Source organism: Lissotriton vulgaris, chromosome 3_1 (assembly GCF_964263255.1).
Source record: "Lissotriton vulgaris chromosome 3_1, aLisVul1.2, whole genome shotgun sequence".
In the NCBI taxonomy this organism is placed as follows: Eukaryota; Metazoa; Chordata; class Amphibia; order Caudata; family Salamandridae; genus Lissotriton; species Lissotriton vulgaris.
Genome location: NC_141689.1, coordinates 767,680,382 through 767,697,144, shown reverse-complemented (window position 1 = coordinate 767,697,144; position 16,763 = coordinate 767,680,382). Strand labels below are relative to the sequence as shown.

Genomic DNA, 16,763 nt, shown 5'->3' with positions numbered 1-16,763 from the left:
CAAGTGGTTGAATTCAACCTCACGTCATCTATCAACTATTACATTTAAAATGTTTTTTGGCTAGCCACTAAGTCTTCCCTGACTGAACCTGCAGAATATTATTTTACATAATGCGGTTATAACTTTTCCTTAAAGCAAGAGCCGTTCAAAAGTCAATATGGCTCAGATATAATTGGTGGAGTGATAGGCCAAAGTATTCCAACTAAAATGGGCTACCATATGCATAGGATCAAGTTAATTAATGGACACACCAGTTACTTTAATCAGATAAATGAATACATGATAAACAGTTAACGGGAAAGAGGCAATGTTATTTCTTAATTTACTTTAGGCATTTGGTATAGAGCAAACATAACTCTAAGGTGCCACTGAGGAAATGACAGAGAACCATCAGTGAGGCTTGGCTACGAGGTAGCACACATTCACTTTTGTGGCTAATGTTCTTGTGATTACATACATACATCAGGAGAAGTTCTAAAGTATTAGTAGGTTATTATTATTTAACAAGTGCCTCCTATTTCTAAAGGCAGTTTGCGTATGAGAACAGCATATCCATGTCAACACAAATGGGTACACAGGAGACAGTAAATAAATATGTATTTAACAAATGTTAATACAAAGATGCATAAAAAAAATCAATATAAAACTGTAGGAATGGAGGCAGTCCTGGCTGAGCTACTCCAAGTGGCTGATGAGGACTGGATGCTGTCTTGGTATTGCACCTTGGTCGCTGAGAGACTGCTGTGTGAGCAGAGCACTTAGTTGATGGAATCGAACACCGGCTGCTGCTATCCAAGCAAGAAAGTTCTTCCACGAGGAAGGGTGCAAAAATAAGTCAGAAACGTGGGAGTTCTGTCAAAACCTTTCGGTTGAACTTCACCCTCAAATGAACACACTGGACGCACTAGGGTGTGACGTGAACAAACAGTGGTGGACAGTGTTGCAGAACTGTTATCTCCGCCTGTTCTCCATCACTGACCTGATCTGTCACGGGAGACTACTGGGGAAGATGCACTTGTGGAGTGCACTGTGTTGCCCACTGAGGGACTCAAGCGAGATGACGGCATTGATTTGCCCATGTTCACAATATATGACGCGATTTCTACATTTGAAAGCTTATGTTTTTGATAGAAAAATTGGAGTGCCCTTTTCTTCAAGTGTTGAATTTGCACCTTAAGTGTTCTTATTGCAGTCGAAAACTGTTTGAGGTCTCGGTCTTCTGGCAACAGCAGCAGGTGTTCTTGAGGAGGGGGGGGGTGTCTTGAAAGTTATGACAGTTTATAAAGATGATTTTAGTTTGAGTGATCTGTACTGGGGCTGACCAGAGCCGTGACTAAGATCATATAACCTTCAATTTTCCAGTGTCAACTACAAGTAGTCGTGGTCTGAACTGTGTTTTGGCTGCCGCAATTTTGAAACAAATCAATGAGCATTTCCTTATTTCTCTTTTTTACCTTTTTTGTTTTATAGGTGGAGTGAAGCTTACAGGGTATCACAGCCCTTCCATTGCTCACCACTAGTTAGCTTTATTTTCTCACACTTGTTTACTTTCCTTGTCCCAGACCGTCCATACTGTGCCTGTCTCCCTCCATTGTCTGAACTGGGGTGGTGTGGAGTGCAAAAAAACGATGGGTTTAGGCTTAGATCCCTGTACTGGGGTGAATGTATGACATTGTTCTGCATTCAGTCCATCAACTGTTGTTTTGCATTTGTCTCCCCCTTACAGCATACCTTCATTCATCCCTGTGTTATTATTCTATATATTTGTTTGATGTTGTACAGCATCAGCAAATCCAATAGGAACCAAAGTTGAGACCTTCTGGCTTTGCCAAAGCTAGTTTTTTTTTAGGTCAGTAGGTTTTGTGTACCTCTATCTGGCTTTGTGTTATTTTTTGAGGCCATAGTTAATGGGTGTTTGAGAGTAGAGTCCTTGTGTACGGTGCACAGGTAAGTGGAAGAAATGGTAGACTGTAATCGTGGATAAGCACACATAGCAACTCGAAAGCCAATTCTACACCCCACTGGCATTTTGCTCTTTACAACATTATTAGTAGTTCATTAGCACAGGCACACTTTCCAGCATCCTTCTTCACCTACATTGCAACCAATAGAATAACCCAAGTGGAATTGATCTTTGAAAGTTTCTGCAATTTTTCATGAATTTGCAGGATGCATCTTGTATCTCCCAGGAGTCCCTTAAAACCGGATTGTGTACCATCACCTCTTTTTTAACAGGGCTGCATATGGCCTACCTATGTGTAACTTATAATGAAAATGTGAATTTGATTCAGAAGGTAAAGGCATCAACATTTTAAATTTGCAGTGATTACTTTCTGCATTTGGTAACGTGATACTTCGCCTTTACAATGTGAACCTCGGTGTGACCAAGCACTGGCAAATGTCATACCGCAAACAAAGAGATCATGATTCACAACTGGCTAGATCTTGGTATTAAGAAAACATGTTTTAATGATCAACTCATTTCCCACTGTATGGAAATTCAATTACAGTAAAAAGAAACGATTCCCAGAAAGGAACATAGTTTCTTTTACGTATATATCATACTTTCTGAATTGGAATTTACAGTAATTGTAGACCCACGCACTTGATTTAAGTGAACCATCAGCTAGTTCCAGACTGCGTGCAAAGTTTGTATAAAGAGGTTTATGTTATGGTATCAACTGCATGAAGTACATCGTATTCCCTTTATCATGAACATATTTTATTTTGTGTGGCCACAAGACAAATATATAAATCTACTTAAATATGAGAATAGATACTCACAGAAATATCATCAGTAAAATCGATTTCATCCAAATCTAGATATTCAGGGGCTTCCATGTTTCCGCTTTGCACATTTTGGGCACGTCAGAGCTGAAATAGATACCTACGGAAGAAAGTATACATACGTTTATTTTCATCATAGCTGCGTGGGCGCACCCCGACCCTCAGTCTACCAATATTACCCCCTCCTCTAGCTACCATTTGAATGTTATTGGAATTGTTTGGCTACACAAGCATGTCTCTCTAATCGGTTTTCAGGAGACACAAAATATCCCTAGCCCACTGACTGCTCAAAGACAAATTAAATGATATTTATTTCCGATCTGGTCATAATTTATGCATGCACGTTTTTTTCTGCATTACAGCTTATCATTGTTTTCTTTTATCTCAAGACTCAACATGGTCGGAGGGAAACATGAAATACAATATATGCTAAAACAAATCGAGCAGTGACTTTTGGAAATTAAATAAAAATATAACCCGTCCTTTCAAAGATGGGCCACCTTTTATGTTGTCATTCATTATTTCTTCAACAGTACCTGGTGATGCTTAAAGAGGCGGTATCAGAGCGGTGTGTAAACTGAGGGGTAGAAGTAGACTGTAATAAATAGAATTTTCTAAAGAAAGTCAACAAATAACACATTGAGCTCGGCCAGAGCAGGATACTCGAAAGAGTCTCTTGCACACCTCTGGTTTGTGAAGAGAAAGAGTTGGCCCAGGCACATTCAGACTCTCCACCTACCCAAACACCTTTGCCCCATTTCCTCCTATGTCACCCGTAAAGAGTATTCCTCCAATGGACATTTACCAGGATGATTGTTCATGTCTTAGAACGAGCAGATTATGGGTAGAATGCCTAGTTTAAAAAGGAGACCTTTGGCAAAATAGCTTATGTATGGTTTACTTTTTTTAGATAAAACGGGCTCTCGTAATGTACTTTGTTGTATTCCATTGTGGTGTATTATTACGGAATGAACGGTTTGCATAAATAACGAGCAGGTTGGGGATCTGACTTGACAATTAAAGCTTTAGACTCCGCTTCCAAATGGTGCGAAGGGTAGAAGGTTTTATAGTGAGGAAGCGTAAAAGCAAGACACTAAAAACCTAATCTCGACAACGAGGATAAATATGCACCTTGCACACGTTTAGGGAAAAGACACAGAAATTTTGAAAAAATGATGAGCCAGCACTGCAAAAGCGAGCCTGACTAGGTAGAAACAGTCTGGCCCCCTGTTAAAGTCCCTCGCCTTCGGCTCGGGCCTTTAATGCGGTAGCAGGCCTTAAATAGCCCGGTAATGCTGGCTATAAGGCTATATTATTAACAAGAAAAATTATGAAAGTTGCAGATAGCCTATGCATTGCTATTGAATTCATTGCAGAGTGTTCTAACAAACACGATTTTGGAGCAAATCCTTAATGCAAAACAGTAGATATCTGAAATTTACAGCATAATTGCTTAATAGTATAAATATTCTTTGTGTTCAGAAACTATTTTTTTAGTATTAATTTAATCGTTGCTATTTTATTGAAATAGAGGTAGTAGGCCATACTTGAAGTTGAACGTTTTTGTGTACCAATTACGGCCAACCTTGCCAAACGTTTAAATATGAGCTGTGCGATTTATTTCATTATGCTTAAACTTTATTAGGAGCTTTGCTATACCATAAGATGAAATGCTGAATCTAAACACCTTAAGATGTTTTTCTCTATAGGCTGCATTATTTCCTAGCCTTGTGTAATGAACTTGATATGTTATCAAGTGTTGCTTTATTTGTTCTTGGTTCATGCGACATTTCTTATCATAACAAAGACAGTTCTTTTCCCTTTGTATATGAATGGTGGGAAGCTGACTTTTCCCCCATATCCATGAAGAGTAACAAGTTGAACAAGCTCTTGGTCTATTAACCTGTGAGGATGGAAGGACATTAGTTTCTCGTGACTTATGTGGGAAAATATACAGGAGTAACAATTTGTACCTAGAAAGACGGAAGAACGATCACAGCGATCAGATCATTGTGGACCCACCACTGATGTCATGATTACAAATATGAACTCTTTAACCACAATGCACAGAAGGAGGAGACAGCTTTTTGATGAGATGCTTTTGCCGAGATGCTTTTTGCACTTTTGAGAAGAGCTTACATCTAAGCTCAGGCTGCCTCTTGACCCTTTCCCTTTGACTCCTATCTACTTGCTGAACTATCTTTATTATGCCCATTTGCTTTTTGACCTGTCTGGTGCACTTGCCTGTCGGGACGATTTGGAGCAGTCTGGCGCGATATCAGACTTTAACTTTCCCGATTTATGCTCCATTCCCCTTTGCCCCTTACCCAAAGACTTTGCACCTAGTAGACTTTAACTAGATCCCTTTCCCAGTGCTTAGAGAACCTTCAAGAAAAAAAAACATTTTGCCTTGTTGGTGATAGAAATTGTATTGCAGAGTATAAAATCATCCTCTTACAGATTTTTTTATTTTAGGGATAGAACACTTTAACCAAATATATTATTGTATATTTTGAACTGTTAGATGTATGACTGAACTTCTTAAAATGTTACATGTATGCATTGGTTTTGGGTCTTTAATACAATAACCAAATATTCAAAATGTATCTGACTTATGGTGTCCAATGTTCTTTCCATATAAACTGTGCTAATTTTAAATGTATAACCAAGATAGAACAAGAGCAAAAGAACCTGATGGCCTGAAAATAATCTATGACTGTTTAGCCATGACAGAGCTCTTAGTTTGCATGATTCTTGTTAGACCCAACTTCTTCAGGAGAGTCGGTCTACCAACTGCCATACTACATTTCGAAAGCATGGTTTTGAGAGTGATTTACTTGAACCGGATTACTAATTTGTGAGTTAACTACCAATTAATGGTCCTCATTCGGTGGAGGACAGTTGGATAGCCTGATTACTCACCCCTGCCTACAACAGAAAAAGGTTTATCCGAGGACCATTGCCTCTGCGGTGAAGTATTTAGTCTGAAGTAAAATCCTACGCCATGGACATACTGGCAGAGTTGAGGTTAAGGTCCTAAGATTAAACGTTTCCAGCATTAACATAGTGCCAAGCGTAAACAAGCCTTCTGCAGTTTGCAGGCATACTGAAGAAGCAGCACTGTTTTTCCGTAAATGGAGTGCAGTGAGGTTGGGAGAACAGAAAAGGCTGTTGCCCTAATCCCGCTGTAGTAGGTGGGCGAGCTTGGTTTCGAAATCATCTTGCAAAAAGAGGCTTATATACCTGTGGCTAAGAGTTTGCTCCACACATCTGAATTTGAACCCACCTAGGTGGCAGTCTGCCTGGAAGCAAGAAAGTTCAGCTCGTGGAAATGTCCCTTTGAAATACCACAGTTTGTTCTTTACAAGTGTCCTCTATTGAAATGAGGAACAGACTATAAATGATCTCAAAAGGCTCCTACTCTTTCTCTGCTGCATTGTGGCGGACGTGCACCCATGCCATGGGTGCCCTAGCTACAACATTATCGGTATCCCTGGTACTGATTTTTGGTTATGGGAGTGTGAACCATGACCTAGCCATGTCTCATAGCATAGCAGTCTATTTAGATTCGGAGGGCACATGAAGCAATATCCTTGTGAAGGTAGGGGGCTACTGCCACTACCTGGAGTTGAATGATGTGAGCAGGTGGTGACAGCATGCCAGTTTTAATGTTACGCAGAATCGGTAATGTGAACATTAGGAGTGGGGCCTACTATCCCACTTGTAGAATGTTCCTTGGCTGTGTACTTAACTCACCCTTGGCCTGCATGGATTGTCTGCAGCGCTGGACATCACAATACTTGTGCGTTCAGTGCTGGACTGCATGTGATAATTTTGTGTTGGGTTTCATGGGTGCATCTGTGGATGGACATAACATGGATGCCTGTGGTCTCCGTTTTGGAAGGAGAGAGCATGCAGAGTGTGGAGAGGTGAGGACTGCATCCCCCAGGAATGAGATGTGTTTTGATTAATTTACTGAAGGCTGGGGTGAGACACACTGAAGGCATAGGAGCAGAGTATGCTCTCTGCACTTTAAAGGTCTCACAGACTCTACAGTTACTGTCAGGAAGATGATGAGACTATGGTTGTCGCTAGCAAAGAATCCAATAGAGAGCAAGGCTTAGTCCTTTGAACCTTTATGAGGCATATTTCAATCGAGTCGGACAGTCGAGTGTGATCCCCGGTAACTCCCTTGACCTGTGTGGTGAGTCACTCAGAATTGTAAACACTCCTGCTGTGGCAGACTGTCCCTTTGACAAACAGCAGTGCAGAGGAGATAACACTTCAAAAGAGCTGGCACCCTCAGTATGAATTTCAAAGGCCGGACACTAAATCACAGATGTGTCTGCATTTGGATCATAAAAGTGGTAGTATGTGCCCGTACTTTGTTGAACAGCATAGTCTCATCAGTAGAGTGAAGATCCCCCAAGACTTCTTTGCTGCTGGAAGCTGGACTGGAGACCAAGGTCTGCCAGTCTTTAGACATCACCCAGGGAGCCAAGACCACTTGCCCGAGGCTGGAGTCCCAGACCTCTTTCTGTTTGCCAAGATTAGAGCACCTTGTGAGGAGGAGTCTGCCTTTCAAGACTGTTGAGTCCCGTGAGGAGGAAGAAAGCACTAAGAGGCTAGGCTGCCTGTCTGCCAATACAAGCGCACCCTGTGGGAATGCCTAGATTCTGTCTGCCTGCAAAGACCAGCAAAGACTTGTGAAGAGAAGAACAACAACTGGAGGGAGCAATGTTCAGAGGGGATCCTGGCGGTTTGATCCCAGAAGCAAAGATCGGTACTGATCAGTCCAGCCAGGACCGCAGCAAGAGTGCAGGTCATCAACACCAATCATGCAAAGTTGGCGTCCTCCATTTAGCTAGACATGGACCTCCATGAAATTCAAGCCGCCGCCTTTGTGTGCACCAGAATCAGCGACCCCTGGGTGAGCAGGAAGGGGGCTGCTGTGAAGTGCGGGCCTTCACCCATGCGGAAGCCAAGGTTGGAGACTCCCATTTGACCAGGAAGGGGGTCAAATCACAGTGCGGACCAGCACCATTGTGTGGGCTGAAGTTGACGACCCACATGATGCCAGGAGGAGTGACACTGTGAGATCAGTGACACTGCCCTGGTTTGTTTTGCCAAGGAGCAGGAAGGAACATTTCACGATTACTGCTGGAGCGGAGTGTGAACATCCAACATCAACGCAGGCTTTCCAAGTATTAAGAAGGTTGTAGTGTCAGCGGGGAAAGACTGGAAGCGGTCGCTGGCCATCAGGAGAGGGAGACTGGGGCTCACAGAGGAGCATCAAGGTTCTCTCTGGAATGCCTGCTGCCATCGGGTTGGATAAGGCTGTTCAAGGCTGTGGAGCCTGCTGGGGAATTGCCTGAACTTAGCACCTAGATGCTGCTAAACCTGAACTCTTAAGACAAAGAATAAGACTTTAGGGTTCATGGGGCTAGCCTCTAGTCCAGAATGGGGAATAACCACCCATACTAGACAGGGCTGAGGGACTCAGGAATTCTGCCCAGGAATGGGCCACTCCCGGACCCTAAGAGGGCTGTGTGAATTATTTAGTGTGTCAAACGTGCTTTAGGCATTTACATTAAGTGCAGCTTGAGAGACATGTTAATACACACACACACAAGCAAGGTAGTTAAAAAAAGAGAAAACACTGTGGGATCTCCAACCAGTCAATGGCCACTTTCATTGTGCCCATTGTTCTGTTTGTACATACACGAAACATAACATAGAATTAGGCCTTGGATTTCTTTGGGAACAAAAAAATACACAACAATTGCAACTCAAACAATGTAATTTACTTAATCAAATGTCCCTGTGCCCTGATGTACATAGACATGGCAAGCAGAAAGAGAAGGTTATTGTTGAGCATCGTAGTACTATAAGATGCCAACATAGAACAACGAAAATTGAACATCGTAGTACCACAAGATGCCAACGTAGAACAACGAAAATGGTCAATCATTTTGTGACTAGTGGTCATAGTGAAAATTACATATAATCGACAATTTATTGAAATAGTTACAGTAAACATAATCAATGTTCTAACCAAGCCGGAACAGTGACGGGTATACAGGCTAAGTAAGGACTCATGTATCTGGTTTGAATGAGGACATTTAGTGGAATTTGATCAATTCCTAACAAAGAAAATACATTGGCTATCACTTAAAAAGGTCAATCAGATTTACTAGATTAGGTCGGAAATTTAAAAATGTAGGACTAGGATCCAAACCCTTTTCCCACGCGTTTTTGGTTACAAGAACATACAAAGAAACCACACAAACAACATATATTATGTTATTTTATGATATAAAAGACTTATATCGTGCTCAAATACTCAAGTGTGTCCAGGCGCGTGAGTGAGCTGTGGCAAAGAGGGCAAAGAGTATTTAAATAAGCTGATTAACAAGATGATTTTTTAAATGTTTTTTAAAAAGTCGGAAGTCCTGGGTATGCTGTAAGTCCACGGGGAGAGCATTCCAGGCAGATGCTGCTTTGACAGAAAGAGAAAGGGACTGACCCCCAGCTGTGACCTGCGAAACCTCTTGATTACCATCCGGCATTGAGTGGCAGATCGCAAGGATCGGCTGGGCGCGTACAGAGCAAAGCGGTTCCTATGATACAATGGCCATAGTCCGTGGAGGGCTCTAAGAGGTAAGGTGAGGGCTTTGAATTGCACCCGCTGGGCCACGGGCAGCCAGTGCAAATGCTGCTGAACACTAGATCTTCTAGAGGTGTTAAACAGAAGTCTAGCTACGGCATTCTGTATGATTTGAAGTTTCTTTAACAGGTAGCCAGGGATGCCAATGAACAGAGCATTGGCAAGGACGGAAAGGATAAGGGCACGGGCTACCATTTCTTTAGCCTGCCTTGGTAGCAGGGGAAAAAACCTTCTTAGGGTGTTGAGGTTGCCGAAGCAAACTCGATAGATGACAGCCGGGCAAGAAGTAGCTGGTGGGGTACCGTATCGAAGGCGTAGAGGTCAAGCAAAATCAGGCCCGCCCTGCCGCCCCCGTCCAAACACTCCCCGATCGCCTCAGACATCTCCACCAGCGCAGTCTCCGTGCTATAGGAAGTCCTAAACCTAGATTGCGCAGGATGAAGAGCACCAGATGCTTCCACTAAGGCCTCAAGCTGCCGGAAAACCACTTTCTCACAGACTTTAGCAAGAGCTGGCAGGAGAGAAATGGGGCGATAGTTGAAGGGTCTAAAGAGGATTTTTTAAGAAGGGGTAGGAGTTTAGCCTGCTTCCATCGTCCGGGAACGGTAGCGGTCTGAAGGGATAAATTGATAATCGCCGCTGCCTCTAAATGGATATCCTCAGCTACCCCAGTTAATACTCGGGGTGGGCACGGATCTGTGGAAGAGGCCAATTTAAGGGATTTAAGGATGGCTAAAATATCAGGCTCAGCTGCGGGCAAGAACTGTGTGAACAGGGGGGTGTGTATGCTGGGGATCGGAGGAGACACCGGAGGAAGAAACCTCTGTTCCAGGGAATATGTTCCCAGGCTGTCCTGAATCCTCTGTATCTTCTCAATAAAAAAGGAGGACAGCTCCTCACACCATTGTGGGGAAACTGGAAGAATAGTTTGCTCAGAACAGGGGGATAGAAAGCTCTTGACAATAGAGAAAATCTCCTTGCTGTGGTTATTGGCCTGCACAATCCGCTCTGCATAAAAATGTCTTTTGGCTTACCCAATAGCAGTATAATAATCCCTCTGAGCTATACGGAGAGCGGAGGGGCAGTACTCCTGATGCCAGCAGTGCTCCAGTTTTTTACACCCCAATTTCAGCTCCTTAAGAGCATTCGAAAACCAAGGCTAGAGTGAGGAAATCTCTGTTGTCTGTTGGGAACAGGTTTGGCAATGGAGCCAACCCCCCGGCTACTCCAAGAGTCAAAGCTATCCACCACCTATTCAAGATCAAGGGCAGGAGCCGGGTGTGCCTGAAGCAAAGCCTCAGAGAGTGCCGGGAGATTAATCCTCCGAGGGCAGGAGCCAGGGGTCAGGGCAGGGGTGCGGGGAGACTTCCCTATGGCCCACGAAAACCTGATCAGATAATAGTCTGGCCAGGTAACTTGTACAGGATCCATTACAGATAGATCAAAGTTAGTGCAGACCAGGTCAATTAAGTGGACACCCGATTGCGATGGCATCTTGACCCATTGGGTCAGATGAGCCAGATTGAATAAATCCAAGAGAGCCCTGGAGTCAGAAACTTCTGGAGTATCCAGGTCAATGTTAATGTCCTCCAGAAGTAAAAATTTGGAGAAGGGGAGGGCGCAAGGGATAATGACATCGTCCAGAGCCTTCAAAAAAACTCCGGGCGGGCCAGGCGGACGATAGACCAACGTGCCTCCCCGCTTGAAATGAGGAGATAGAGAAAAAGTAAAGTCCAAAGCCTCACCCTCCACCAGCTCGCCAGAAACTTCGCTGGTAAAAGACCAAGTATCCCTGAACATCACTGCCGTTCCACCACCTCTCCCAGTTTTACGGTCAGCTCTGATGATTTTATAGCCCCTGGGAATAGCAAGCTCAACCACCGGAGCGCAGCAATCATTTAACCAGGTCTCAGTTATGAATAAAACGTCTAATTTAGCATCCAAGAGAAGCTCATAAATATCATGTTGGTGCGTGACCATGGAGCAAGAGTCAAAAAGCACCGCCTGAATCCTGGTGAATCCTGGTCTCACTCGCTACTTGGAGGGGGAGGGGGGTGCAGGGGGGGGGACTGGAAGCCTTGTTTGAAAGCAAAATTTACATTACAGGAAGGGCAAGTCTTAGAGAAACTATGAAGGACCGCCGACTGCTTACCTTCTTTACATTTAGAGACATCCAGTGCCATGAGTTCCTTATGGTTAAAGGAGCTCTTGCTGCCCAAAACCTCTATCGAGGCACGGCAAGCGTGGCTGGCGCTGGACGCTCCCGGGCGCAGATGGGCTTGCCTTTGGCGTGCCGGCGGCGCATCCGCTGGGCGTCTGGGAGAGCTTGTGCATTTTAAGGTGAAATCCCCCCCCAGCTAGACCGCAGCCTAAAGTCCCACCGGGATCCAGGACTTCCACCAAGATGGTGCCCTGCCCTCCACTCAATCGGCACTAGAAGCCGCAGTGGATAGGGGCAGGGGAAGCGCACCTCCTCAGGGTAAGTAAGAATCAAAGTAAAAGAGCTTTAAATAAAGAAGACCGGTCGCATTTAAAACATTAATGAAATCGCATTAAAACATTGCTCATCAGCGCAACAGTGTAGTCAACAGCAGTGAGAGAATGAGAGCAAGCTCGCAAACTGCCACAGTACACAAACGGGTTGAACAGGCCCTGCCTAGGGCTGGGCATAGTTTGCGTAGCGCCACTACGCACACTAAGCAGAATTTTGGAAAAAAATGTGTGGAAAACGAGAGCAAGTCCTGAGGGTCCGTGTGCCCGGGACAGGCGTCCCTCGTGCCTGGGCAGACTCCCTGATCTCACCGGCCTGGTTGGGTTGGAAAGCCGGGACCGGCCCCAGGACCTGGGTTTGGGAGCCCCCGTCCTACGGCCTGCCATGAGTCCATCTGCCCGGGACAAGGGTACCTGGTACAGAGCCCCGGAGACCTGCAAGGCTCCCGGTAGTCCCAGGAGTGTTTGCAGGCCGCCCCATGCCTGAGGCCCAGCGTGGTGTTTCGGAGCCCCCCTGGCCCTGCAGCCCCCGAGCCCTGCAGCCCCAGAGCCCTACAAGGTCAGGCGGGGTGGGAGCCCTCCAGTGAAGGCTCGGGTAGGCAGCTGGGAGTTCTTTCGGTCCCAGCCATCTGGTCGCACCTTTCCCCTCGGCCATCTGGTCACACGCAATGCTTTCCAATGGGGCGACCAGATGGCCGGTCTTCCCTGGAAGTCCAGATGAGGTGTCATTTCCTCCTCGATCCCAGCAAGGGCTCCAGGAGGTCGGGTGCCTCCGTGCCCTAGGTCCCCTCCGTCACTCTGTGCGCACAGGTTCCAAGAAAGAGGGGTAGCCTTCCTCCGTATTACTAGGGGCAGGGTACGCCCGGACACTCCTCCCTGGCTGGCGGTTCTCTGCCAGGGACCAGATGGGCTATGCCTGGGCAACACCTCCCTGGGCGTCCGGGGCTCCCTCCTCCAGGGCCAACGGCATGGCCGAGTGCCCGTGACGGGCTCATTGGGTCCCGGGCAGTCCAGGCTTACGGATATTAGGACGGGCACATCAACGTAGGGCAGTCCTGAAGAAAGCCCAGGACCTTTATAAGGCCATTCAGAGGGCTTAAACATGTCAACAATAAGTTGAGGATGTATGGTTGTAAGCCCCTCCCTAAGAACACTGGGGTGTCCTTTAGGTGATTTTAATCTTACAGACCCGGCTAGGAATTATTTTTTTTAAATATAATTTTATTGGCACTTAAAATTGTATACACATCATGACCTGTATTCACAATATATAGTATTGAATGCATATCGTAAACCAGCTTAGACAGAGTAATGTTCCATGTCCTTATAAATTTAACCGTCCCCGGCTAGGAATGATATTCAAAGGTATCCCTGAAAGAGGGTTAAGCCCATCCTGGTCTATAGGGACCAGGGTGGCACCAGATGATGAAGCACAGCACCAATAGGATGTGTGAGGGTCCATAAACAACTCCCTTGGGTTGGCTTTCTTTCTGCCGAAATCAGTCTGAACGGGATCAAGAAGGTGGTAAGATACTTTTAATTAGTGACATAGGGAGGCAGTGTTGTTTAATTCATATATAGATATATCTATATTTAGGTCTATCTCTATCTCTCTCTATATATAAATATATGTACACACAAACATACAGACAGATCTGGAGAATCTCTCTCCTACCCACATACTAGGTGTGGCATAAAATGCAGAGATCTCTGTGCACCCATACAAACTATAAGTGTTTTCCACCAACAGTCACGACTCTGTATTGTAGCAATAAACACATAAATAGCCCATCGCAGCATAAAGACATAAAAACTGAAGTGATATGTTAATGTTTCAACAATTTTGCTCAATATTTTGTTGTATTTCTCAAATGTATTAACGTAATTCCCAGAGCACTAATCAAGGAAATGCTACAATCAGTGGGTGGAGTTTGACAATACCAAAAGTATGTTTTTTTCCTATGGAATGTGGTCTTTCCAATCACTTACGTAATGTAAAGACAAACCACTTCACTGTGGTAGAATCACTGTTGGTTTTCTGGCAGATATCAAATTCAGGACTACATGGAACGTACAGAAAATATATATGCAACCTAATTCCGTACAACATAAGGAATCTAGTGATAGAAGCCAGGCCTCCTTTGGCCTGATTGCCCGCCCGAAGAATGCATTGAAAATGACAGACTGATGTTGAGCAGTTTCTTCCAAAACATGGCAACACTCTCCAGTTTCCCTCTGGCAGGAACGTATCTCTGCCAAGGCTTGACTCACATCTCTGGCCCCCTGGGTTTCCTCAGCATGGTGGTACCAGACATGTAGGTTTTTGTATTCAAAGGCTTCAGAGTGCCCACAGGCGAGAAACTGAATGCAGTGCATTTAGGAATTTTGGAAAGCAACTGAAAGTGAAAAGCCTGATCAGAGCACCATTCTTTTGATCATAGATATCACCCAGGGCCCCATAAAAACCTACCACAACCATATCAGTTTCTACTGCTGGGTGCCTGACTTCCCATGCACTGTTTGACTGACCAGGAAAACATACTGAACATGACGTCAATTTTCATAAGTTTTCCTCAAAATGTCGTAGTTTCCTTCAGTGTTCCTCACGCAGGAATATATCCCTTCCAATGTATGACCAAAATCTGTGTTCTTCTGAGTTCTCTGCATGCAAGGGTACCAAACATGTAAGGACTTAAAAGTTTTAAGAATGGGTTAACAAACACTATACCAGGATAACTTTTTTGGGGGGGCGGGGGGGGGGGGGGGGGGGGGAAGGGGGCATCGCGGTTTTTAGATCTGGGGTTTATCAGCACCCGAGGGCACCTACTAACCCAGGACTTTTCAGCTAGAGATCGAAAGAAATCCAGAATGGTGGTCTGCATTAATCACAACTCATGTTATCACCTTCAACCCCCCCTCACATATAAAACTAGGGGGGGGGCACAATTTCTTCTCAAGCATCCAACATTCCCACATTTCTCCTGCTAACAACAGTATCCCACATGTGCTGGCTTGCCCTTTGACCATGCGAAGACCAAACTATCACTATATTGGCATCATGGGGTCACAGTATTGGCCTATTCATGCCCATTAAGGCTTCCATGAGGCACTGTTTTTAATTGTCATAAGTGTGAGATCTGTGGATGGTGTGACTTTTTGTTCTTCAAAAATTCCAAAACTTTCTGTGACAGAAATGTTTGTATAATTGGTAGCTGAAGCACATTATGTTTGTAGTGTATTCGGTGTTAGAAAAATTGATGACATTCATGCGAGTCACACAATCCAAGACTTTTCTGGATGTCTATCTTTCAGAAATGTATGTGGTTTGTAGGGTTTAGCAAGGGGTCAGTCAATTCTGGACCAAAATACCTCAACTACCAACATCCCAAAATCTACTTAACATCTCCCTTTCTGCAATCGCATTCTTGTGCCTTTACTAGCTTGGGTAATACGGCCATCCATATTTGTGGAATACTGTTATAAGTGAGAGAAATTTCTGAAATTTCGTGTTATGCTTGTTACGTGAATATCGGATCACCCTACACGAGACCTCGTCGATATGAAACTCTTTGCAGAAGTCCCAGTTACTCCATATTTTGCAAATTGTTCCTCTTCTTTTCAGCGGTGTTTGTTTGCAGCTTATGTTTTTGTTTGGTTTAAATATGCGCTTTTCTAAGCAAGCCAGATCAATGTGGTACATGGTATTATACCGACAAAGGATGCCAAGCCGAACAATAACAGGAAGTGCCTTTCCATTACACGCTTTAGATTGTACAAGTACCTTACAAATGTGCAGACATCCAACTAAAGTTCTTCTAAGTTCACCATGTGCTACGTTTTAATCTGTTTTCCAAAACTCTCGTTAACATACTTGAACTTTTGACACCATCCAACTTAGAAATGCAAACACACAATGCTATAAACCACAAAAACGAGCAAGGAATGCATTTAACCTAACAAGGAAAACTAAAAGTTGTTTTGCCTCACAAACAACTACTGACCTGCAGACTGTAAAACAAAATGTTACCGATTGGAATAGTTTTATCTGTTGTGTAGTTTTGTTCAATCTTCAGTAAAATAAACGGAGCAGGTACCACAAGGAAAGCACCAATACAGTAGTTTAGGATACACAGCTTCTGTTTTTATGCGAGTTCAGGACATGGATGTTGTGCCCGGTAGGAACCTACTTCGATTTTTTTTAACTACCAGTGCTGAGCAGCGCTAGGACCTAGTCCACTTAAAGCACTGGGTACAGTAAAGGAAGCAGCACAGCAATTCCTCCTACCTCCCCACATACACACAAAAAACAAATGCAATATGGCCAGCAATAGAGCAAACTACACTTAATAGGGTTAACTGGCACTGGGTAAATTTGACATATGTACAACAAAGAAGACACACTATGCTGGGCCTGGAAATCTAAATGATGTGTTACACAATGTGTAGGAGTCTGACTTTGTGGTGATGTGCATCAAGTAAGTTGAAACAATGTCCCTTTGTTAGGTGAAGGCTTCAGCCTTAGTGATATGTGCGTCGGAAGAGCGTATCGGGTCCCTGATGTAGTAGTACGAAGGGAAGGTGGAAAAGGAAGAGTATGAAGGGGAAAGGAACTAAACTGGGGATGAAAGTGAGAGCAGAGCATGTGATGTAAACGAGGGCTAGGATAAGGAAAATAAGTGCAAATGAGAGCAAAAAGTTGAAAGTGTAATCCAAACGGTGAAGGGATAGACCACAAAATGGAATGGAGGAAGAAAGAAAAATGTGGAGCAATACAAGAAACAGTAGTACGGAAATAGATGGTATATTAGACAGCATTGGT

At 44.2% G+C, this 16,763-nt stretch overlaps 1 protein-coding gene across 2 annotated transcripts in view; it reads right to left on the bottom strand.

Annotated features, from left to right (window-relative positions):
* SNCAIP (synuclein alpha interacting protein) overlaps positions 1-16,763 on the bottom strand; it is a 440,197-nt gene that overhangs the window by 234,791 nt on the left and 188,643 nt on the right. For both annotated transcript variants that reach the window (XM_086961078.1, XM_086961079.1), the window contains exon 3: positions 2,785-2,887. In XM_086961078.1, coding sequence (XP_086817204.1) covers positions 2,785-2,841 — 57 coding nt within the window. In that variant the 5' untranslated portion in view covers positions 2,842-2,887. The remainder of the gene's footprint in view (positions 1-2,784; positions 2,888-16,763) is intronic.